General features: G+C 36.3%; 1 protein-coding gene across 1 annotated transcript in view; it reads left to right on the top strand.

Annotated features, from left to right (window-relative positions):
• The window catches only part of MUC19 (mucin 19, oligomeric), a 211467-nt gene that overhangs the window by 49259 nt on the left and 136164 nt on the right, over nucleotides 1-26044 (top strand). The window contains 19 exon segments of the mRNA XM_033223489.1: nucleotides 61-210; nucleotides 2405-2499; nucleotides 2929-3055; nucleotides 10559-10805; nucleotides 12967-13019; nucleotides 13120-13220; nucleotides 13457-13608; nucleotides 14239-14377; nucleotides 15430-15534; nucleotides 15620-15814; nucleotides 16733-16972; nucleotides 17045-17201; nucleotides 18177-18302; nucleotides 19147-19288; nucleotides 19981-20012; nucleotides 20835-20864; nucleotides 22069-22110; nucleotides 22645-22677; nucleotides 23054-23098. Coding sequence (XP_033079380.1) covers nucleotides 61-210; nucleotides 2405-2499; nucleotides 2929-3055; nucleotides 10559-10805; nucleotides 12967-13019; nucleotides 13120-13220; nucleotides 13457-13608; nucleotides 14239-14377; nucleotides 15430-15534; nucleotides 15620-15814; nucleotides 16733-16972; nucleotides 17045-17201; nucleotides 18177-18302; nucleotides 19147-19288; nucleotides 19981-20012; nucleotides 20835-20864; nucleotides 22069-22110; nucleotides 22645-22677; nucleotides 23054-23098 — 2211 coding nt within the window.

The following is a 26044-nucleotide window of genomic DNA, read 5'->3' as shown; positions in this document are numbered from 1 at the left end:
CTGTGAATCCAAAAAATTGAGTAGGTGAGATGTGAAAATTTGCTGTGTGCTCTTATGCAGGACTCTGCGGTTCCTACAACAACAAAGCAGAGGATGATTTCATGTCAAGTCAGAATATATTGGAGAAGACATCTCAAGCATTTGCTAATTCTTGGGAAATGATGTCCTGTCCTAAAGGAAACCCCTCTTCATGTATTAGTATAGAAAAAGGTAATGTTAATTGACTATCGAAATCTGTAATTACGTATTTGGTGCTAGGAATTATGTACTTATTTTGGTAATAATATGAACACGTCAGATAATCCTGGCTTTAGTTAGTTTTTGTTGTACTGTCTGAATTTTGGAGGACACAACAGAGAAGCAGTCTGGTTGGCTGATCTTATTCCTACAAAACAAATAGTTCATCTTGGTTGTTTGCTTTTCTATACCTACTCCTTTCCTTTTTACACAATTTTCACCGTCACTATAGAATAACAAGATTAGAAGAGATTTGGGGCACATTTAGTTCTTCATTTATTCCCTCCTTTAACTTAGTTATAAAAATGGTCATTGGTTCAACTAGCAAGACTTGCCCAAACTGGTGAAGCCACTTGATGATAGAGCTGTGGCTAGGTCCAGGTGTCCTAACTACTGCTGTCCAAGCCCCAATACAGACGTTAATTAAACTTTACACTGGTATGATTCAGCTTACATTTATGCTTACCAAAAGGCTTTTAAAATATTAGTTCAATTTATTTCTACCAAAACTCATGAGCAGCATGGGCGGGACTATTATCCCCACTAATGTAGATAGTGGGGATAATGGAGCACAGAGAGGGTTAGTAAAGATCCCTAGTGAATAAGGATGACAGATGAGAAATTCAAGTATTTTGAATCCAAATCATGCTTTGGTCGCTCCTCTGGTATTACTGATACTAATAAAAGCTTTATTTTGTGTTGCTTCTTTCATTAAAAAATAGAGTGCAATGGAAGCTAAGATATATTATATTGACATGTTAATTAGTTGTTTCTAAATTAATATATACTTGAAATAGTCTTATCAGATTATAATAATATTTTAACATTACTAAGGCAATTCCTTTCGAAAGCCTTGTCTACTAATTTTGATTTAAAAGAGTTGGTAGAAGCATTAATGTAAACATCATAATACATATTTCAGGGTTTTGGTTATCATATTATTTTGATTTTGGAGTGTTGCAATGAAAACAGTTATAATGAGAATGTATATCTCATAAAATACCAAGTCAATTTATGTTAAGCACACTATATGCCACCACTTTGGAGAGATATAGAATTTAATTAAATTTAATTTTCAGTGCTTTACAATTAACTTAACATAAAATACAGAAAATTAAACTGTATTTTCATAAGCTGTTAGTAATATTTAGATAAAAAGTGGTGATACTGGGTTGCCAATTTGTTAAAATTTTGGAAATAATTGGTCTCAGTTTGTTTTTAAATAGAGACAGCTTCCTCTATTACCAAAAATCTTTAGGCCAAGCACTTATTACTCAGATGCTATTGTTATGACTTTTATTTTTGTTAATTTAATACTATGCTAGTTATTTATAGGCCAATGAAATATCAATTTAAAAACAAAACAAAATTGGTGTGTTGGAATTATTGATACTGGTTGTGCTAGTATATGACCTTCAGGAAAACTGATATAATCTTCTATAATCTTCTGAGGTGACTGGGATCATGTGGTGGTTGGCGGGGGGCGTTGTTGTGGTTGCTTTATTTACCAACTCATCACAATTTAGCTATAAATATATATTTTAAAGTTAAAAGGAATCTAAAGATATAATACGGTCCCCTAATTCCATTTTTATATAGAAACTGCATTTCAGAGAAAGGTAAATTGATTTAATCCGAAATTCCAAAGCTAACAAAGACTTTGCCTCTTAGTGTAAGATTTTTAAATTATAGCATGCCATCTTTGCATATAGTGACAAGTTAGATGTATTACAGAAGAACACTTTAAAAATTGTTTTAATAGAGAGAACAGTTAAAATTGTACATCTTTTCTTTCAACTAAAGAATTATGGCCGGATGCAGTGGCTCACTTCTGTCATCCTCGCACTTTGGGAGGCCGAGGTGGGCGAATCATGAGGTCAGGGGATCGAGACCACCCTGGCCAACATGGTGAAACCCTATCTCTACTAAAAATACAAAAAATTAGCTGGGCTTGGTGACACACACCTGTAATCCCAGCTACACAGGAGGCTGAGGCAGGAGAATCACTTGAACCCAGTAGGCAGAGGTGGCAGTGAGCTGAGATCATGCCACTGCACTCCAGCCTGGGCGAAAGAGTAAGACTCCATATCAAAAAAAAAAAAAAAAAAAAAAGGAAAGGATTATGACATTATTGAAACTAATTTTGAATGCACTGATTTTCTTCCAGAAAAGTTTGCTGAAAGGCACTGTGGAATTCTTCTTGATTCAAGTGGGCCTTTTGCTTCCTGCCACCCAATTGTGAACCCTAAACACTATCATGAGGTATGTGAGGCTCTAACATTAACACCTCTTGTTGACAAATAATTTGCTGATATTGACAAAAGCAAGTAGATATTAAATATTTTTGAATAACAGCCATTGTCAGTAGATTAAAGTATATCCTTCGATATGTATTAGATTCTATTAATTCATTCTTGTGTTAGATATGCCAACTTCAGAAGAAAAGCGGTGCTGGAAAATAACCCCAAATAAGAAAAATCTTGAATAAGTTTCTCTTTCTACCTTTTTAAAAATGTTTTGATAAGCAGGCTAATAATTCATTTACTATTTTGAATATTTAAAAATGTTTTTGAACATTTCAAAAAAACTTTTTTTGGAGTAGAAGAGTGGTTAGGAACTAAATTATGCTCAGTTTACCTGTTCTTCTGAGTAATTTCATAATGTAATATAAATTTGTTTCTTATTTTCAAGGAATGCAAAAAATATACTTGCTCTTGTGAAAACAGTCAAGACTGCCTATGTACAATTTTAGGCAACTATGTGAAAGCGTGTGCTGAGAAGGAAACATACATAGTAGAATGGAGAACTGGCCTATGTGGTAAGCCACAGAGAAGCTTTCAATAACTACTTCCTTCCTAGTTTTGCTATAGTGGGGTGTGTGTGTGTGTGTGTGTGTGTGTTGTGTGCGTGTGTAGGCATATGTGTTTACAAATTTTTAACTAGTTCTTTCAAAGATGTTTTTTTGTTTTATTTTTAATATCCTTGTGCAATCCTTACATATTTTACTTCTTGATTTATTGATCTTGATTTAATATATTCACATATAGAGAAAAACCAGAATATATATATATTTAATGTATTTATATATAAATATGTTTCTGTTCAATTATTGTGTGCTGAAATTTAAATAATGTTCTGACTGCTAATGTATTTGTAAATGACATTTTAATATGAATAATTTATGTTGAGAAAAAACAAAAATAACCAATAAATAAGGCCTCACTATGATATTTTAAAACCTTGCTTGTGTTTATTTTTTTTTTTTTTTTTTTTTTTTTTTCTTTTTTTTTTTTTTTATTATACTTTAAGTTCTAGGGTACATGTGCATAACGTTTATATCATGTATAACTCCCCAATGCAATCCCTCCCTCCTCCCCCCTCCCCATGATAGGCCCCAGTGTGTGATGTTCCCCTTCCCGAGTCCAAGTGATCTCATTGTTCAGTTCCCACCTATGAGTGAGAACATGCGGTGTTGTGGTTTTCTCTTCTTGTGATAGTTTGCTAAGAATGATGGTTTCCAGCTGCATCCATGTCCCTACAAAGGATGCAAACTCATCCTTTTTTTGATGGCTGCATAGTATTCCATGGTGTATATGTGCCACATTTTCTTAATCCAGTCTGTCACAGATGGACATTTGGGTTGATTCCAAGTCTTTGCTATTGTGAATAGTGCCGCAATAAACATACGTGTGCATGTGTCTTTGTAGTAGAGTAATTTATAATCCTTTGGGTATATACCCAGTAGTGGGATGGCTGGGTCATATGGTACATCTAGTTCTAGATCCTTGAGGAATCGCCATACTGTTTTCCATAATGGTTGAACTAGTTTACAATCCCACCAACAGTGTAAAAGTGTTCCTATTTCTCCACATCCTCTCCAACATCTATTGTTTCCTGACTTCTTAATGATTGCCATTCTAACTGGTGTGAGATGGTATCTCATTGTGGTTTTGATTTGCATTTCTCTGATGGCGAGTGATGACGAGCATTTTTTCATGTGTCTGTTGGCTGTATGGATGTCTTCTTTTGAGAAATGTCTGTTCATATCCTTTGCCCACTTTTTGATGGGGTTGTTTGTTTTTTTCTTGTATATTTGTTTGAGTTCTTTGTAGATTCTGGATATTAGCCCTTTGTCAGATGAGTAGGTTGCAAAAATTTTCTCCCATTCTGTAGGTTGCCTGTTCACTCTGATGGTAGTTTCTTTTGCTGTGCAAAAGCTCTTTAGTTTAATGAGATCCCATTTGTCAATTTTGGCTTTTGCTGCCGTTGCTTTTGGTGTTTTAGACATGAAGTCCTTGCCCATGCCTATGTCCTGAATGGTACTACCTAGATTTTCTTCTAGGGTTTTTATGGTATTAGGTCTAACATTTAAGTCTCTAATCCATCTTGAATTAATTTTCGTATAAGGGGTAAGGAAAGGATCCAGTTTCAGCTTTCTACTTGTGGCTAGCCAATTTTCCCAGCACCATTTATTAAATAGGGAATCCTTTCCCCATTTCTTGTTTTTGTCAGGTTTGTCAAAGATCAGATGGCTGTAGCTGTGTGGTATTATTTCTGAGGACTCTGTTCTGTTCCACTGGTCTATTTCTCTGTTGTGGTACCAGTACCATGCTGTTTTGTTACTGTAGCCTTGTAGTATAGTTTGAAGTCAGGTAGCGTGACGCCTCCAGCTTTGTCCTTTTGACCTAGGATTGTCTTGGCAATGCGGGCTCTTTTTTGGTTCCATATGAACTTTAAAGCAGTTTTTTTCCAATTCTGTGAAGAACTCATTGGTAGCTTGATGGGGATGGCATTGAATCTATAAATAACCTGGGCAGTATGGCCATTTTCACGATATTGATTCTTCCTATCCATGAGCATGGTATGTTCTTCCATTTGTTTGTGTCCTCTTTGATTTCACTGAGCAGTGGTTTGTAGTTCTCCTTGAAGAGGTCCTTTACATCCCTTGTAAGCTGGATTCCTAGGTATTTGATTCTCTTTGAAGCAATTGTGAATGGAAGTTCATTCCTGACTTGGCTCTCTGCTTGTCTGTTACTGGTGTATAAGAATGCTTGTGATTTTTGCACATTAATTTTGTATCCTGAGACTTTGCTGAAGTTGCTTATCAGCTTAAGGAGATTTTGGGCTGAGACGATGGGTTTTCTAAATATACAATCATGTCATCTGCAAACAGGGACAATTTGACTTCTTCTTTTCCTAACTGGATACCCTTGATTTCTTTCTCTTGCCTGATTGCCCTAGCCAGAACTTCCAACACTATGTTGAATAGGAGTGGTGAGAGAGGGCATCCCTGTCTTGTGCCAGTTTTCAAAGGGAATTTTTCCAGTTTTTGCCCATTCAGTATGATATTAGCTGTGGGTTTGTCGTAAATAGCTCTTATTATTTTGAGGTACGTTCCATCAATACCGAATTTATTGAGCGTTTTTAGCATAAAGGGCTGTTGAATTTTGTCAAAAGCCTTTTCTGCATCTATTGAGATAATCATGTGGTTCTTGTCTTTGGTTCTGTTTATATGCTGGATTACGTTTATTGATTTGCGAATGTTGAACCAGCCTTGCATCCCAGGGATGAAGCCCACTTGATCATGGTGGATAAGCTTTTTGATGTGCTGCTGAATCCGGTTTGCCAGTATTTTATTGAGAATTTTTGCATCGATGTTCATCAGGGATATTGGTCTAAAATTCTCTTTTTTTGTTGTGTCTCTGCCAGGCTTTGGTATCAGGATGATGTTGGCCTCATAAAATGAGTTAGGGAGGATTCCCTCTTTTTCTATTGATTGGAATAGTTTCAGAAGGAATGGTACCAGCTCCTCCTTGTACCTCTGGTAGAATTCAGCTGTGAATCCATCTGGTCCTGGACTTTTTTTCGTGGGTAGGCTATTAATTGTTGCCTCAATTTCAGAGCCTGTTATTGGTCTATTCAGGGATTCAACTTCTTCCTGGTTCAGTCTTGGGAGAGTGTAAGTGTCCAGGAAATTATCCATTTCTTCTAGATTTTCTAGTCGATTTGCGTAGAGGCATTTATAGTATTCTCTGATGGTTGTTTGTATTTCTGTGGGGTCGGTGGTGATATCCCCTTTATCATTTTTTATTGCGTCTATTTGATTCCTCTCTCTTTTCTTCTTTATTAGTCTTGCTAGCGGTCTGTCAATTTTGTTGATCTTTTCAAAAAACCAACTCCTGGATTCATTGATTTTTTGGAGGGTTTTTTGTGACTCTATCTCCTTCAGTTCTGCTCTGATCTTAGTTATTTCTTGCCTTCTGCTAGCTTTTGAATGTGTTTGCTCTTGCCTCTCTAGTTCTTTTATTGTGATGTTAAGTGTCAATTTTAGATCTTTCCTGCTTTCTCTTGTGGGCATTTAGTGCTATAAATTTCCCTCTACACACTGCTTTAAATGTGTCCCAGAGATTCTGGTATGTTGTATCTTTGTTCTCATTGGTTTCAAAGAACATCTTTATTTCTGCTTTCATTTCGTTATGTACCCAGTAGTCATTCAGGAGCAGGTTATTCAGTTTCCATGTAGTTGAGCGGTTTTGATTGAGTTTCTTAGTCCTGAGTTCTAGTTTGATTGCACTGTGGTCTGAGAGACAGTTTGTTATAATTTCTGTTCTTGTACATTTGCTGAGGAGTGCTTTACTTCCAATTATGTGGTCAATTTTGGAATAAGTGCGATGTGGTGCTGAGAAGAATGTATATTCTGTTGATTTGGGGTGGAGAGTTCTATAGATGTCTATTAGGTCCGCTTGGTGCAGAGATGAGTTCAATTCCTGGATATCCTTGTTAACTTTCTGTCTCGTTGATCTGTCTAATGTTGACAGTGGAGTGTTGAAATCTCCCATTATTATTGTATGGGAGTCTAAGTCTCTTTGTAGGTCTCTAAGGACTTGCTTTATGAATCTGGGTGCTCCTGTATTGGGTGCATATATATTTAGGAGAGTTAGCTCTTCCTGTTGAATTGATCCTTTACCATTATGTAATGGCCTTCTTTGTCTCTTTTGATCTTTGATGGTTTAAAGTCTGTTTTATCAGAGACTAGGATTGCAACCCCTGCTTTTTTTTGTTCTCCATTTGCTTGGTAGATCTTTCTCCATCCCTTTATTTTGAGCCTATGTATGTCTCTGCATGTGAGATGGGTCTCCTGAATACAGCAGACTGATGGGTCTTGACTCTTGATCCAGTTTGCCAGTCTGTGTCTTTTAATTGGAGCATTTAGTCCATTTACATTTAAGGTTAATATTGTTATGTGTGAACTTGATCCTGTCATTATGATATTAACTGGTTATTTTGCTCATTAGTTGATGCAGTTTCTTCCTAGCCTCGATGGTCTTTACATTTTGGCATGTTTTTGCAATGGCTGGTACCGGTTGTTCCTTTCCATGTTTAGGGCTTCCTTCAGGGTCTCTTGTAAGGCAGGCCTGGTGGTGACAAAATCTCTAAGCATTTGCTTATCTGTAAAGGATTTTATTTCTCCTTCACTGATGAAACTTAGTTTGGCTGGATTTCAATTCTGGGTTGAAAATTCTTTTCTTTAAGAATGTTGAATATTGGCCCCCACTCTCTTCTGGCTTGTAGAGTTTCTGCCGAGAGATCTGCTGTTAGTCTGATGGGCTTCCCTTTGTGGTAACCCGACCTTTCTCTCTGGCTGCCCTTAAGATTTTTTCCTTCATTTCAACTTTGGTGAATCTGGCAATTATGTGTCTTGGAGTTGCTCTTCTGGAGGAGTATCTTTGTGGCGTTCTCTGTATTTCCTGAATTTGAATGTTGGCCTGCCCTACTAGGTTGGGGAAGTTCTCCTGGATGATATCCTGAAGAGTGTTTTCCAACTTGGTTCCATTTTCCCCCTCACTTTCAGGCACCCCAATCAGACGTAGATTTGGTCTTTTTACATAATCCCATACTTCTTGCAGGCTTTGTTCATTTCTTTTTCTTCTTTTTTCTTTGGTTTCTCTTCTCGCTTCATTTCATTCATTTGATCCTCAATCGCTGATACTCTTTCTTCCAGTTGATCGAGTCGGTTACTGAAGCTTGTGCATTTGTCACGTATTTCTCGTGTCATGGTTTTCATCTCTGTCATTTCGTTTATGATCTTCTCTGCATTAATGTCTAGCTGTCAATTCTTCCACTTTTTTTTCAAGATTTTTAGTTTCTTTGCGCTGGGTACGTAATTCCTCCTTTAGCTCTGAGAAGTTTGATGGACTGAAGCCTTCTTCTCTCATCTCGTCAAAGTCATTCTCTGACCAGCTTTGATCCGTTGCTGGCGATGGGCTGTGCTCCTTTGCAGGGGGAGATGCGCTCTTATTTTTTGAATTTCCAGCTTTTCTGCCCTGCTTTTTCCCCATCTTTGTGGTTTTATCTGTCTCTGGTCTTTGATGATGGTGACGTACTGATGGGGTTTTGGTATAGGTGTCCTTCCTGTTTGATAGTTTTCCGTCTGACAGTCAGAAGGACTGTCTGTTGGTCTGTTGGAGATTGCTTGAGGTCCACTCCAGACCCTGTTTGCCTGGGTATCAGCAGCAGAGGTTGCCAAAGATAGAATATTGCTGAGCAGTGAGTGTACCTGTCTGATTCTTCCTTTGGAAGTTTCCTCTCAGGGATGACTCCACCCTGTGAGGTGTGGGGTGTCAGACTGCCCTAGTGGGGGATGTCTCCCAGCTAGGCTACTCAGGGGTCAGGGACCCCCTGAGCAGGCAGTCTGTCCGTTCTCGGTTCTCAACCTCCGCGTTGGGAGATCCACGGCTCTCCCCAAAGCTGTCCGACAGAGTCGTTCGCCTCTGCACCGCCCCCGCTGCTTTCCCTATTGGACCTCAGCTGTGGGCTGTCCCCAGAGGTGGAGTCTACAGAGACAGGCAGGTTTCCTTGAGCTGCTGTGAGCTCCACCCAGTTCGAGCTTCCCAGCGGCTTTGTTTACCTACTTAAGCCTCAGCAATGGCGGGCGCCCCTCCCCCAGCCTCGCTGCTGCCTTGCGGATAGATCGCCGCAGACGGCTGTGTTAGCAGTGAGGGAGGCTCCGTGGGCGTGGGACCCTCCCGGCCAGGTGTGGGATATATTCTCCTGGTGTGCCTGTTTCCTTAAAGCGCAGTATTGGGGTGGGAGTTACGCGATTTTCCAGGTGTTATGTGTCTCAGTTCCCCTGGCTACGAAAACAGATTTCCTTCCCCCTTGCGCTTCCAGGTGAGGCGATGCCTCGCCCTGCTTCAGCTCACGCTGGTCAGGCTGCAGCAGCTGACCAGCACCGATTGTCCGGCACTCCCTAGTGAGATGACCCCAGTACCTCAGTTGAAAATGCAGAAATCACGGTCTTCTTGTCACTCGCGCTGGGAGTTGGAGACTGGAGCTGTTCCTATTCGGCCATCTTGCTCCGCCTATCCTTTTAAAATATTTATTGCACTGTTTGACTATGACTTCACAAAAACACTTGATTTACCAAGAGAAAAACAAAAACAAACAACAAACTTTGTAGAAACACACCTCTTGTAGATCATATTTAACACCTCATTGCTTGTATCTAGTTAATCAATAAGATCTGTTCATTTCGCCTCCAAAATCTCTCTTAAATTTATTCACATCTCTCCATCTATATTGCCACCAACCAGATTCAAGAAACTACCATTGTTTTTTCTCCTGGGTGATTTCAGTAGCCTCCTTCAATATTTACTCTCGGCTTCCTCTAATCCATTTTCTACGGAAAAACCAGGGCAATCTTTAAAACCAAGCCAAATGGAACTAAGCATATCATGTGACACTCCAGTCTAAAATAAGTTAATGGTGTCTCATTGCTCTAAGGCTAAATACCAAACTCCTTAAGGGGGCCCTGTAAATTTTAACCATGGATTCATTCTGTCTCTGGCCATATAGTTTCTATTCTTCTATGTGCTCTTTAAAAGACTAATTCTCCCTCTGATTTAGGCTATTCTCCAGACAGAATCACCTCTCCCCGGACCGTCTTCTTGCTCTTCATCTACTCATGCTCTTCACTAAGTGTAGATCCTCATCTGTACACAGTTAGTGCTTCCCCTCGTTTCTTCACAGCACGTACTATGACTGTCCTTCCACTGGGAATATAAGTCACGTGAAAGCAATGTATTGCTTCTCCTGTTTATGGGCTTAATCCCCAGCAAAGTGTTTAAACACATTAATAGGAATTCAGTATTGACTGAAAACAAAAAAGAATTTTAAAAACCCAGTGAACAAGGACTCAAAAAATTCATAATCTCTCTTATGAAAATTCACAATGATATCTATAAGCATTGAGCTGAAATAAAATTGTCTATTTCCCTGAATATGTACATATTCATTGTTTCTTTTGTCTCTGTACCAACAGAACATTCTTGTCCAAGTGGACTAGTTTTCAAGTACAATGTAAAAGCCTGTAATAGTTCTTGCCGATCATTGTCAGAGAGAGATAGGAGCTGTGATGTAGAAGATGTTCCAGTTGATGGATGCACCTGCCCTGATGAAATGTACCAGAATAATGAAGGAAACTGTGTACTGAAATCTCAGTGTGACTGCTACATAAATGACGAGGTCATGCAACCAGGCAAACTCATCCATATTGATGACAATAAATGGTATGGAAATTACATGTATACTTGCTATGACACTGAAATCAACAAACTGTGTTCTTTTCAGAGACATGGTCTTTTGTCAGTATGAAGTCTTTTTAGATTGGTCATACTTATGATTCTTATTTCTTAATAAAAATCTCTTTTATTCTGGAAGGCTCATTGCATCCTAATGGATATAGATTATCCCCCTCTGGTTTTGTTTTAAACACCAGTAGGAAAATATTCTGATAAATTCTATATACAGACAGTGTGAAATGATTTCATATTCAGAAGATGCTCTCTAGCTGTCTCTCAGTAGTCATCATTCAACAAACACTTATTAAGTGTCTGCAGTGTGCCAGGCCTTGTGCTGAGTGCTGGAGTTGCAAAGCTGAAGGAACATTGTCTTGGACTCCGAGAAAGCAGGGCACAAACTATTAGAAGGAGGTTTGTATATTAGAATATGGTAGCAGAAAGAGCCAGGTACTACCTGTGGAGATTAAGGAAAATTTCTCAGAGAAGACAGGCAAATGAATGGTATGAGGGAATGAATCTTTTTCCAGACAAAATTGAAATGTAGAGGATGATTTCCTGTAAACAGAATGCACAGATGTAGGAAATGTTAGAAAAAAACTACACATGTGGGTTGTTTTGTACAGGATTGGGTTAGAAACACCGACAGTGGTCAGATCATAACCAAGAATTTGGAATTAGTTTCTGAAGAATTGAAGAATTTTGACTATTTTGGCCGAGGAGGCTATGATTTCTACAGTTTGGAGTGAAGTAATTTTTTTCTTTCTTTCATGTTTTTTGAGATGGGGTCTCACTTCAATTGCCCAGGCTGGAGTTCAGTGGCACAGGTTTAGCTCACTGCAGCTCCAACCTCCCTGGGCTCAAGTGATTCTCCCACTTCAGCCTCCTGAGTAGCTGGGACTACAGGTGCATGCCACCATGTCCAGCTAATGTTTTGTATTTTTAGTAGATACGGTATTTCACCATGTTGCCCAGGCTGGTCTTAAACTCCTGGACTTAAGCAATCCACCTGCCTTGGCTTCCCAGAGTGCTGAGATTATAGGCATGAGCCACTGTGCTCAGCCTGGAACAAAGTAATTTAAGCACATTTCTAATTCCATAGAGAGATATAGGAATTCTTGACAACGTAATTGCCAAAATGAAATAGCCACTCAAAAATACTTTGAATATACCTCCTCTCTTTTCTTTGGTTTCATGAGGGTATCATTTAGCAATAAATAATTTTTCTTGATCATTCAAAAGGAAAGCCTTGGTAACCCCTTTATATCAAAGCCCATGAGCCTTTGGCTGGGGTTTGATAATGATAATTTCTTTTTCTCTGTAGTTTTTGGGGAATCAATAGATTAGCTTTTTAATGGTGCTTAATAAAGAATTACTATTTTATCTGTTTTAGACATTAGAAAATATGCAGTCTGCTCTTATTTTCACGGGTATCAATACATTAACTTTTCAATGAATCAGGCCAGTACCTCCAAATTATGTTCCCTTCACCATATTTGAGACTTTCCTCAGCTGGCACCACTGTGATAGCTAACTTGGTTGCTCACTGTTGCTCTGTCTCTCTGTCTCCTGTTTCCTGCACTACTGCAAGAATGTGTAGCCTAAAGCCACGTGCATACCTATGTAACAAACCTGCACGTTCTGCACATGTATCCCAGAACTTAAAGTATAATAATAATAATAATAATAATAAAGAATATGTAGTCTAAAGCACTATTCTGATAGGGCCACCTCCCTGCTCAGAAACTTTAGTGACTGACAGTTACCTGGAGAACAAATACAAACTTGCAAGTCATTTAAGACCATCTAAAGTCTGGCCCCAACCTACATATACTGCTTCCCCCCATTTTCCCTTCTTTCAATCCAAACATGAATCATTTGAGTCACTGGAACATATCTTGTTCTCTCCTACACCACAGTTTAGCATCTTATCAGAAGTATTAAATTTCACTTCTCATCAAGATCCAGCCATCCTTTCCACGAGGTTTTCTCTGATGCCCATAAAGCCTTGTTTGTACATTCTTGTAATATTTACAAGGTGATATCTTATCCTTTGGTACATTTTATACCTCTTCTGGGGATGGTGTCTCACTCATTTAACTAATTGTCCTTGAAACTTATGTCTAAATTTATAATTTTGTTTTATTTCCAGTGTCTGTCGGGATGGAATTCTTCTTTGCCAGATTCCCATTGATTTAACCCTGCGTAAGTGTTAGAATCACGGTGCAAGTTTAAAATATCCACTTTTGCTAAAGAAAACAGATCGACAGGCTCTTGATCAATGACAATTCTTCTTATTCTGCAGAAAATTGTTCTGGAGGGGCTGAGTATGTAGACTGCAGGGATCCCAAGGCACAGAGAAGAACTGACAGAACATGCAGTACTCGGAACATACCTGTTTTTGATGTAAGTAACGTAGTATTAGAGTTTAGCCATTGAAAGGTTTTGTTTCGGGTCCTAGGAAAGCTACAATTTTAATGAAAAATAATTAGAAGGTCATAGTCTTTTTGCGTGTTATTTTCAGTTGTCAAAGATTGACTCCAAATACATACTTGATATATTTAAGCATTTAAATTAATGCTGATAATATGACAGGATTAGAATGGTGCCTCATGGTGTATATTTTATATTTATTCTTGTAGGAGAACTTGCCTTGCAAACGTGGGTGCTTTTGTCCAGAAGGAATGGTTCGAAATTCTAAAGGGATATGCATCCTTCCTGATGACTGTCCGTGCTCTTTTGGTGGACGAGAATATGATGAAGGAAGTGTCACTTCTGTTGGCTGCAATGAATGGTGCTTAATAATGGGTTTTTATTTTATTTGTTTTAGATATTAGAAAATGCAGTCTGTTCTTATTTTCACAGGAAAGAATTCACACTTTGGGATATTTGAAAAAAAATGACCAAATACAGTTAGAAAAAGATACTATTTTATTTATTTATTTATTTATTTTGAGATAGAGTCTTCTTGCACTATCACCCAGGCAGGAGTGCAGTGGCATAGTCTCAGCTCACTGCAAGCTGGCCTCCCGGGTTCACGCCATTCTCCTGCCTCAGCCTCCAGAGTAGCTGGGACTATAGGTGCTCATCACCACACCCGGCTAATCTTTTGTATTTTTGGTAGAGACAGGGTTTCACCGTGTTAGCCAGGATAATCTTGATCTCCTGATCACGTGATCTGCCCACCTTGGCCTCCCAAAAGGCTGGGATTACAGGCGTGAACCACCGTGCCCGGCCAAGATGCTATTTTTAAAACAGAAGTTTATGTAGCATTGTATATATTGAACATCCTACATTATAACGAAGACAACTACAAAATTTAAATCAATATGAAACATAATTTTGTGCTTCTTTACAAAAGCAATATTAGTGTATGAATCCTGGCATAATATAATCACTACGCTCTGTCATCTTTTCCTTTTAGTACCTGCATTAAAGGGTCTTGGAGTTGTACCCAAAATGAATGTCAAACCATCTGCCACATCTATGGGGAAGGTCATGTTAGAACTTTTGATGGGAAAAGTTACAGTTTTGACGGTCTCTGCCAGTATTCATTTCTTGAGGTAATTATGAACATGTCTTATTAAAATTTTTCTATAATTCTTAATTATTCATTTGTAGATTAGTTCCAAATACTTTTACTTTCAAATGGGAAATATTCTTAAAAGGTCTCTTATATGTTTCCAGAAGGCAGTAAAATGTTATATTGTGTACTGCTGGCTCTGGAGGCTAGGACTAGATTTCAATACTGGCTCCATCTTTTATCAGATGCATGTCTTTGGGGACATTCCTTAACCTCTCAGTGTCTCAGTTTTTGTATTTACAAAATGGGCATGAAAATAGCCCCTACTTGAAACCACACTAGAGCACACACTGGAGGACATACTAGTGCTCAATAAATAAATGCTAGATATGATTCTTCCAACAACAGCACTGGCAGCAAAAATTACAAGTAACACTTATGAGTGCTTCTTTGCCAAGCAAATTTATATATTTCATTGCATTTCATAATTATAATACTACAAGACTGATATTATTATTCCTATGATGCAGATGAAGAAATTGAAGTTTAGAGAGATTAAGCAACTTAAGCTACCAAATAGAAAATGTCGTAGTAAACCTAGACCTGTCTGATTACAGAGTTCATGCTTGTTACGTACATTCCAGAGTTCATCTTATCAAGCTGCAAGCTTCCTAACTAACATTTAAGGGGTAAAATTTGTTGTATTTATGCATTAGTTTTGTTTGAATATCAAGTTTCATATAAGTCTTTGAGGAAATAAGGCCAAATTTATCTAGCTAGTCTAGAAATAAATCTGTGATTACAAATGTATATACTTTAAATACTTACATGTTTATGGAATAATTCTGAACTTGTGTAGAAGTAATGGGAAAATAACTGAGTCAAAACAAATTAGCTAGAGTGGACTTAGTCAAGGCTAACTATCTGTAAATGTGTTAAACTATTGTTTTTTGGAAATTCCGTAACACAACATACGGCAATTTATTGAGTTTAAGGCAAATATTTTCTTTAAGAATATTTGTCTGACACAAATACTGTAGTTGAGTTCTGTGTCTCTAATATTTACAAACTATTATAATTTTTATTTTAAAGGATTATTGTGGTCATGAAAATGGCACATTTCGTATTTTAACGGAGAGTGTTCCATGCTGTGAAGATGGACTAACATGCTCAAGAAAAATTATAGTTTCTTTTCAGGTACAGTACTATTTTCTTTATTTTTTCCTCTCACATTGTGAGCAGCCAAATAAAACTGTTATTATAAATCTGTCTGAATTTACAGGATCAGAATGTTGTCTTGCAAGATGGTAAAGTAACAGCAGTCAAATCTACAGAAAGTAAGAAATGTGAACTCAATACAAATGCATACTCCATACATACTGTTGGCCTGTACTTAATTCTGAAATTTCAAAATGGAATAATCATGATTTGGGACAAAAATACAAGACTGTCTGTTATTCTGGATCCAAACTGGAATGTATGTATATCGCTAACAAGTGAATAACGGGGAAGCAAAATCATTTCTGTTACTAAAAATTAAAGACGGGTATTCATAGGCAGAGTATAGGGGAATGGCAGGATCTCTGTTAGAGTAACAAGCCCTCCACCTTTCTTCAACCTTCTTATGAAATATGAAATGTAATCAAAGATAACAAAATCTGGTTAAAAAGTAAATGCAAGGCCAGGCGCGGTGGCTCAAGCCTGTAATCCCAGCACTTTGGGAGGCCGAGATGGGCGAATCACGAGGTCAGGAGATCGAGACCATCCTGGCTAACACGGTGAAACCCCGTCTCTACTAAAATATACAAAAAATTAGCCGGGCGTGGTGGCGGGAGCCTGTAGTCCCAGCTACTCGAGAGGCTGAAGCAGGAGAATGGCGTGAACCCGGGAGGCGGAGCTTGCAGTGAGCTGAGATCCAGCCACTGCTCTCCAGCCCAGGCGACAGAGCGAGACTCTGTCTCAAAAAAAAAAAAAAAAAGTAAATGCGATAACCTGAGACATTGTAGTTTAACCATATTTGGTTACTTGAGATTATCACATGATGTGATTTTCAGGTAGTTGATATATTTTGAACTAAATGTGTTCCTTGGAGCAAATATTTTAAGAAGCCAAAGTAGTCTCATGTGTAATTTGAAACTAGCAGACATACCTGTTTTGGTTCTTTAGACATTTATTCAGTGTGATACTAGATCATTTTGTGACATGGGGTACGTTAAATGGGAGAATACTCTTATCCACATATTCTGGAATCTTATCCATGAAAATTGGAATTTTACATAGATTCATGCTCCAATATACATAATCATGATATCTATCTGTTCATCTATCATCTATTTATCTATCTCAATGTCCCTAGTACAACTAATTTTTAAATTTCCCTTTCTGATCAATACAGGGCAAGGTGTGTGGTCTTTGTGGAAATAACAATGGTGATCTCAAGGATGATTTCACAACAAGATACTCTTCAGTAGCTTCTGGAGCACTGGAATTTGGGAATAGTTGGAAAACAAGCCAAGAGTGTTCAGATACAGTGGCTCAGACTTTCCCATGTGATTCAAACCCATACTGTAAAGCCTGGGCTGTGCGAAAATGTGAGATCCTCAGAGACAGCACCTTCAGAGACTGCCACAGCAAGGTAGCATTGTTCTGAAAGCAGGGATTTACACAGGGTTTCCTCCCAGAGACTCATGTGTTGTGCTCTGCCTAGGTTGACCCCAGTGCTTACTATGATGCATGCATTGAAGAAGCCTGCGCATGTGACATGGAGGGGAAGTACCTGGGATTCTGCACTGCCATGGCTATGTACGCAGAGGCGTGTAGTGCAGTTGGAGTTTGTGTCTCATGGAGAAAACCAAATCTGTGTCGTAAGTGAAGTCCATATGTTGTTGTTCTTTCAAAATGTAATTAGATAGAAGTATTTTGTTAGACCCTCAGTCTTCCTCTCATATTTTCTATAAAACATACGTTTGTGTACCTAGAAACATGTTAATATTTTTGTTTATGGTGTGCAAAAATACCTAACTTAAAAAATAAAGCACCTGGCCCAGCGTTTCAAGTTCAATTTTAGTTTAAAAATTCATGTGTTCACAGGGGGAAAAATGAATACTGATTGAGAATATTTCTCATTCATACTTCGATGATGAACTGTTTACCTATCTGGGTATATTTATATATCCTTCAATATTTACCGAATATATTACTTTTGCTTAAAGTGCTCATACATGTTTTCTTGAAAACTTTCATAGAAACCTATTGAAGATGAACTGTAAATTGAGTATAGACTGAAGCTCGATATATATGGAATGTAATAACCTTAATAGAAATGAGTCAGCTCTTTTCCTTCTAAGTATTATGAGAGAAAATATGAGAAGTGTTAAAATAGAACCCTCATTTTATTCAATTTTTTATGCACAGGATTAGATTATATTGACATCTTTAGTTACTTCATTTAGGAACTGTTATTTACATACTAAAGAGCTTAATTGTCTAGGATTTAGTTTTCCAATTTAAAGTTGAAATTGAAACCATGAATCTAGGCTATGACCTAAAATATCTCCAAATGATAAAATGAACGTTTACCTGTTAAATCTCAAACTAACCAGAGTGTGAGATGGCAAAACAAAGTTCTGTTTTGAGTTTATATGTCTACCCCCCCGTGTGACCTATTTTGGCTTATATGACAGTTTAGATAAAGCCAAAGGAACTTGATAAGACCTGATATAGTTTAGATATGTTTATTATTAATATCATCCCAAATCCCTTATTAAAATGCTTTGGAAAATGAAAGGTGAAAATTGTCATATAATGAATGAAAGTAATTTGATATAATTCAATTATAGCTGTCTACTGTGATTATTACAATGCACCTGGGGAATGCAGATGGCATTATGAACCTTGTGGCACAGTGACTGCAAAAACATGCAAAGATCAGGTCATTGGCCAGAAATTTTCTTCACTTTTAGAAGGTAACACATACTTTAAGAATATCCATAAAGTAGTGCAAATGCTATTCATCTTAACTGGAAAGGATTACTTCTCCCAATTTAGTGTCTAACATTTTGTAATTTAATGAATAGTTATCTTTATTATGTCATTAATGCTTCTACATTAGAAACACTTTCTCTAAACATAAGCTTAGTGGGGGATGGGGGACAGTACTCTGATCCTATTGTTACTTTTATATTTTTCATTAGACAATGTTGCTTAGTGTGAATGCAGTTTCAGAATGCAACATATAATACAATCTTGCTTGAGTAGTATAATTACTGTAGTAATTGACTATATCTTACACTTAAGCAGTATTTTATTCTTAGCATTATTTATTTCAGAGATAAACAAAAAAACAGGCAAGAAAACAGTATAACATGAAACTCTTCCAAAAGTCACAACTGTGTTAAATCCTTTGGTGTATTTTTAGCTTATTTTGCTATGACTTCTGTATCTTTACCTACTGTTGCAAAGACAGATATTTGAAACTGGCATTCACATTTCAAGATATGTATTTACCAGAGCCTGTTTTATGTTACAGCATCATGCCCATTATGAAAGTAGCAAATCATTTAAAATTACTTCAAGAATCATTTTAGAAAAAAATAAATCAACCAAAATCTGTAAGTTCTTAGTCTGACATTTCACTGCAAGAAGATCTGAACCTTGTTTTATTTACATATTTTCATTATGAGTGTGATGTTGTTTTGCTATTGTCTACTTCACTTCATGGAGTCATTTAAGTAACTTTACAAATATATAATATACAGTATAATGAGTTTCAGTAGATAGAGATGAACTGTGGGCCATTTTTACACACAGGTTGTTATGCTAAGTGCCCAGATAGTGCTCCTTACCTGGATGAGAACACCATGAAATGTGTCAGTTTATCTGAGTGCAGCTGCTTCTATAATGATATCATACCAGCAGGCGAAGTGATTGAAGATAATTGTGGAAGAACATGGTATATTCTCTACTAACTTTTCAATAAGCAATTTTGACTTTTGCCTTTTCATTTAGGAGGAAAACTAAATATGTATATGAATATATTATGTTAATAATATATATGTCATGTATACATGTATATATATCTATAATTTTTGATCCTGCCATTTCTGAATGAGAAGGCCAGCTTTAGGTTCATTTTATATCAGTTATGTTAGTTATTTTTATTTCCAGATAATTCACATGTCAACAAATGGTTTGTGGAATTTTATACTTAATAACACAGAACACAGGACAGAAAATGTCATTGTGTAATTTTAGAGGAAAAGAATTTTAATTCTTTAAATGTAAGATTATGTTCACAGGTTTTCAAACAGTTACATGGAAGCAAATTGACGGGTTCACAGTAGGTCACCACGGCCATCAAATAACATCGTGTTTGAAATTGGCTATGTAAGAACTACCTTTAAGGGTTACCTGCACACCGTTTCTTCAGGTGCCCGGAGCTCCTCAGTGAAATGATTGGGTATAGCAGCACATGGAAAAACAAGCAGTTTGAATAGTATTCTCTTGGGGAAACAAATATTTATTTCTATTTGGTTCTGCTTGTTTTCAATCAGACAATTTGTTGTTTTAAATTTGTGAGCTATATGCAATTTAGAGTCAAATTTTCCAATTCATTATTTTTTTCTTTTTACATTTAACTTTCAGCTACTGTATTGCAGGGCAGTTGGAATGCAGTGGTAAGTCATTAAATTTTACACTAATTGATTTAGGAAAAATCAGAGGAGGGGTTGGGAATCATTTTTGGACCAATCACCAGAAGGGCAGGGACTTAAATGCATTAGGCTGTCCCTCAGAGGACTGGCACAATTCCATCCCAGAGCGATTGTCCATGATGAGTTGCTGTTGGAAACCAGTGCTGCCAAGATATGCTGAACGACTGTCAGATGGGGCCATGGCTGATACTCAGGGGGTGCACCTGCTGCATACGTGCCCCTGCCTAACTGTAGGTTCTGGGAATTGAGGGAGTGAGGCATCAGTGAAAGGATGATTCCTCCCCACTGATAATGAAGGGGAGGAATAGAAGATGAGAATCAATATAAAAAGAATTAAATAACTTAAGGATTGTTCGTGAGCAACACATATCTCTCACTGCAACCTCCACCTCCCTGGCTCAAGTGATTCTCCTGCCTCAGCTTCCCGGGCAGCTGGGATTACAGGCGTGAGCCACCACACCTGGCTAATTTTTATATTTTTACTGGAAATGGGGTTTCACCGTGTTGGCCAGGCTGGGCTCGAACTCCTGACCTCAGGTGATCTACCTGCTTTGGCCTCCCAAAGTGTTGGGATTACAGGCATGAGCCACCGTGCCCAGCCACAACACACATCTTAAAAAAATAAATCCCAAAAACCTTCAAAAGAATATGTGAGCTACTCCTTTTTATATTAGAAATTGCAAGAAGTAAAATAAAAAGAAACATGACTTATAGACAAATTGAGATGTAGAATTTTTTCAAGATATAAAAATTCCTGTCAATAACAGTAATGTGTGATTATTTCAGAAACTGCTCCTACCAATTCAACATTTGCAGGTAAAATCATCATTATGTTTTAAATGTTGTATCTCTGATTTCTTTGTGTAGCTAATCCTTTATGGTTTCACTTGAATCTGTGCCTGTAAAAGGTATGATGGTAAATCTGCTGATACAAAAATTGTGAATTAAAATGAACAGTTACTAGAAATATGTCAGAATACCATTTCATTATATTCCTATGAATTAAGTTAGGAATATGATTAAACATACAATAAGTATTATTAGTTAATATTTATGTTATTAATTCATTAATATTTTAACTCTGCACATTAGTTAAGTATCATCGTCCAAAGCTTGATATTTTTAGATAATAATTGAATAAGTAGATGAAGTAGAAGTAAATGTTGCCTTCTGTGAAGTAAATATTTTAAAACTATCATCATGCTGGAGGATGATTTGCAAACAGAAATAAAAAATTATTTCCTTCCTTCCTTCCTTCCTTCCTTCCTTCCTTCCTTCCTTCCTCCTTCCTTCCTCCCTCCCTCCCTCCCTCCCTCCTTCTCCTTCTTACCTCCCTCCCTCCTTCTTTCCTTGCCTGCTTTCTCGCTTCCTGTTTTGCTTGCTTTCTTGTTTTGAGGCAGGGTCTCACTTTGTCGCCCAGGCTGGAGTGCAATGGTGCAATCACAGTGCACTGCAGCCTCTATTGCCTTGGCTCATGTGATCCTCCCATCTCAGCCTCCTGAGTAGCTTGAACCAAAGGCATGCGCTGCCATGCCTGGCTAATTTTTTATTTTGTAGAGATGGTCTTGTTCTGCTGCCCAGGCTAGAGTGCAGTGGCACGATCATGGCTCACTGCTTCCAACAGTGAGGCTTTGACAATTTATTTAAAATTATGCAATCTGCTGTAAAATGCTAGTTAAATTTTAGTTATTTTTGGTCACTTACCTGAAGTGAAGTTATCACATCAGGGTTCTGAACCACATTCCTTTAAAGTCGTTATTGGCCCATAAAGAGACCTTATAAAGTTCCTATGAGATTTTGGTTAAGTGGTGATAACAGGAAATAGTTATTTTTGGTGGACATATATAAATATGTGGTGTTATTTGTGTAGATGTAAATAAAAAATTATTTTGTCACTTAACCTCTGCACACATTTCAGAAATTTTACTTTTAGTTTATGACAACTGGTTTCTTGAGCTATATTTCCCAGCAAAAATTATTCAATTAATTTATTTTCATAAATATTGTGTTTCCTAAACAGTTTCCACTACAACAGCTACTGCCATATTAAGCACCGGAGCAAGTAAATAAATTAAAAAGTGCTAACAGTTTTTATAGCTTCTAAATGAGCAGCAAAGATAATTGATAGTTTGGGAATCATGGCACTTTTTTCAAAGTTTTCATTCTCCATTTATGTATTTGCTAAAGGCCCATGCCAAATAGCAGGTCTGTATGTAATTGTAACATTATTAAAGAAATCTTCCCTTTTCAAAGGTTGTCTGTCCTAAGAAGAACATTCTGCATACTACTGATTTGGAGAAAGTGGCTATGTCAGAAAATTCTATGTTAAATTCCTTGAAAGTAATTTACAATTTCTGTTATTAACACCAAGAAATCTTTAACTTTAATTGGATGCTTTGTCATTAAAACAGTAGCTAGCGGAGTACAAAAGTATATTGAAATGTGTAAACATCTGATAAGTGAACTTAACTGTTACATTTAATCATTTATTTGCATTCTGGAGATCTTGAAACATGTTTAAATAGGTATGGTTAACCTCATCTTTCAATACCACTTTAATGTACATTTCCAAATATTTGTCTTCTTCTTTGCATAGCAATTACACTGGTTACCAGTAGCCCAGGCATAGGTAAGCTATAACCTCTAAGCCACAACTTAATCAACAGGGGATTTTAAAAAACACCCAAAACTTCCTTTGCAGTATTATATCTTTGCAATGACATTTTTAGAAGAAATAGACAAAGTTTCTTTTTTAAAAAATAATTTTTTAGAGAAAGCTTTTGGGGGAAAAAAGCATTATACCAAATGATAAGGTTTTTTGACCTTTTACTTGGGGCCTATACATTTTAAAACTAATATTTGGGCTTCTTTTCACCTATATGATGATTTTTTGTCTGATACAGTCACTTCAAGTTGATCCATTTTGCATGTGACTATAGATGTTCTTGAAAGTATAATTTCCCCTGCATATAAAACTTATTTTTCCATTGTTTTCTCAAATTCAGCAGCATCCATTCTAGCGATTACAACATCAAGCAGTGAAACAACAGGTAGGTAAATCAGAAAATCCATAAGTGATGAATAAATTGAATAAAGGTTTGTATCTGAAACCTTGAACAACTTAAATATTGGAATCAACATCAGTTTGATTATACATTAAAATATTTGGGTTTGAATTTTCCCTCTGACCATCCAGTTTCCCTAATTTAGTTTGCTATTTTATCTTTCCACCTAAATTTAAAAATGTATTCAGTATGTTTCAGTGTCTTTAATGTATATGAAAATATGATTTAAAAATTCACAAAATATGGCCAGCAGACAATTTAGGATTGTGACTCTACATGTTGTTGTTGTTGTTTGTAATATATAATAGTCACATTCTTTTCTTTAAACTAATTAATTATACAATTAAAAAGATGTCAATTTTACTTAATTGAAGATTCACATGCATAGTGTATGTCATTTCTTTCAAGAGCCTATGTGTCTGAGAAAATCATCCATAGATTTCACCCTTTCAACTCTGCACTATCTTTCACATACTCACTTTTCTACACTTACAGTCTTTACCCCCAAGTTAGCACTAATTCTCTTTCTTTATTATTTATTAACTTATCAAGTCTTAAATGAATACGTTCCTTCAAGTCACAGGCCATGCTTCGCCATCCTTGTATTCCCAATTGTACCTAATGTCAAGGTACAGATTAGTTTGTATTCAGTAAGTATTTACAGAGTGAATGAATGACTCTTCTTTTTCCTTGTCGAAAATTTAGAACTCAGGTTTAGAACTTTAGCTCAGAATTTCTGGTGAAGGTTAAACTATTTGTTAGATATTAGTCATACTGATAAATCCAACAGTTCATATATTTCACTCATTAGAGCTAATCTTCAATACAAAGATATAGTGTAAAACCAAGGCTATTATTGGATTATAAATTGATATCATAATATAGAATTGTGACTATAATTTTGAACATTTTGTAAATCTTAGTGTTGTCTATTTTTAAATTAATATATTTTTATATTAAAGGAGTAAATATATATGTATATCTTAAAGCATCAGCTATCATAGTGCACAATATTATTAAAAATACCGAAAACAACATGCTACTTCCTGTCAAACTTTCTCTTATGTTGGTTATCATTTGTGACACAAAGCATTACTGGCTCTTTCAATGTAAATCTCAGAAAGCCTGACACATTTCAAAAATGCTCTTCTGCAGTCTGTAATCATAAATTCATTTCTCAGGACTAATAACAATTTCATCCCAATAGTTTTTTGAATTATTTCTTATGCACCACAGAGTAATTTTCTAGCTACGTGTTACCTCAGTTGCAAGCAGTGGACTGAATCCCTAATTTTCAGCCTGGCTCTGTTTCTAAGATGATTAATTTGGTTCAGTTACTAAACTTTCCTTTGGTCAAAGTCGTTCATCAGCTATTAAAACTTTCGTATCTTGTGATCATTTAAAGAAATATTTTTTTCCTTGATTGGATGAACTGCAAAGATACGCATGAATCATAAGCAGCTTAGATAACTATTTCTATTTCTTCAGTATCATGATGATGATATCTATATCCTATATCACAATACATACCTAGAACTATTAAAAGTGGTTTAATTTTTCTAGCTTATATATATATAATATATAAATTATATGTATATAAATATATAAAATATATAATTTCCTTTTCAAACACCTGGTTTTGAATGTAATATTCAATTTTATTTTGTCAACACTTGGTACTGTAGTAAGTTAGCTGTCCATGGAAAACAGAACATCATGAGTAGATTACCCTGATAAGGTTTTTGTGAACAACTGATTAAGTTTTAGATGTAATATTTTGTCCCATTTACCGTAAAACACTAAAAAAAACTTATCAATCATCTTCATGGTAGCATTTTAAAAATTATAAATCAAATGCAGAGTTGAATTATAGGAAAGATTACCTGGGTGATTTTTTTCCTTGAATTCATTTGGCATTATTTATGACTTTTGTGCTTTGCCTTACTGAATCCTAATGTTTTATTTAATTTCCCTGAAATTCTGGTAGATATTTCATGCTCTGTAAGTATAATATTAATAATTAACCAAATGCTATGTTAGTATTTTAGTGAAAGATATGCTAAAAATGACTTTTATTGAGGATTTACCTTATTCTAGTCATTATATTAAATATTTTTCATTCAGTATCTCATTAAATCTTAATCCTCTGATTGTTATTCTCCACAGTCTTCCTCACCTCATCATTTTAAAGGTGAGGAAATGCAAAGAGCTTAAGTAACGTTTTCAGGGTTATAAGGATCAGAAGGAAAAGGACTTTCTGGCATGATCTAGAGAGAAGTCAGGATTGGTTTTCTTTTTCTTGTTATCCATGAAAGCCAGAAACTGTAGTCAACATCATTATAAAATCAGAAGACAAAGAAGTATAAAAATGTTTATTTTTTTCCCTCATATTAAAATTTTCCAATTGTGCCACAAAATGTGTGTGTTTCAAATAAAGTTAGTCAAGTAATCCCAACGTGCAGAAAACATTGATTATCAAATTAATAATATATTCTCAGCATTTATTAATAGTGTATGTGTAGCTTATCTTGCTGCTGGAACAGATTAGGAAGTGCTAATTTTCCAGATAAACTGAAGCATACAAAACTTTAATTTTAGTTAAATGTATCAAATTTCAATTAAAAAATAATGATTAGTGGTAAGAATTAGAGATAATTCTTAGTTCCTTATCTTTTCTGAGGCTATGACCATATCACACTATACAGATGGGAATTTAGAAATCATTCAAATAATGATTAACTTGGTTTCCCTTAAAACCTGTGACTTGAGGGCTTGGCACATTCCAGTTGGTCATCTTTGTTCATTCAATTAAGTGGAAATCATAAATAGTCTACTTCAACTTGTGCTAGGGACTTGGACTGAGTACAAACTATTCAAAATAAAATGTGGTATTTCTGAATTTTAACAACTAAGAGATGATATGCCAATTTT

The sequence above is a fragment of the Trachypithecus francoisi genome, unplaced genomic scaffold, assembly GCF_009764315.1.
Source record: "Trachypithecus francoisi isolate TF-2019V2 unplaced genomic scaffold, Tfra_2.0 Lachesis_group11, whole genome shotgun sequence".
Taxonomy (NCBI): Eukaryota; Metazoa; Chordata; class Mammalia; order Primates; family Cercopithecidae; genus Trachypithecus; species Trachypithecus francoisi.
The sequence above is the reverse complement of the archived record's forward strand: the minus strand, read 5'-3'. Positions and strand labels throughout refer to the sequence as shown.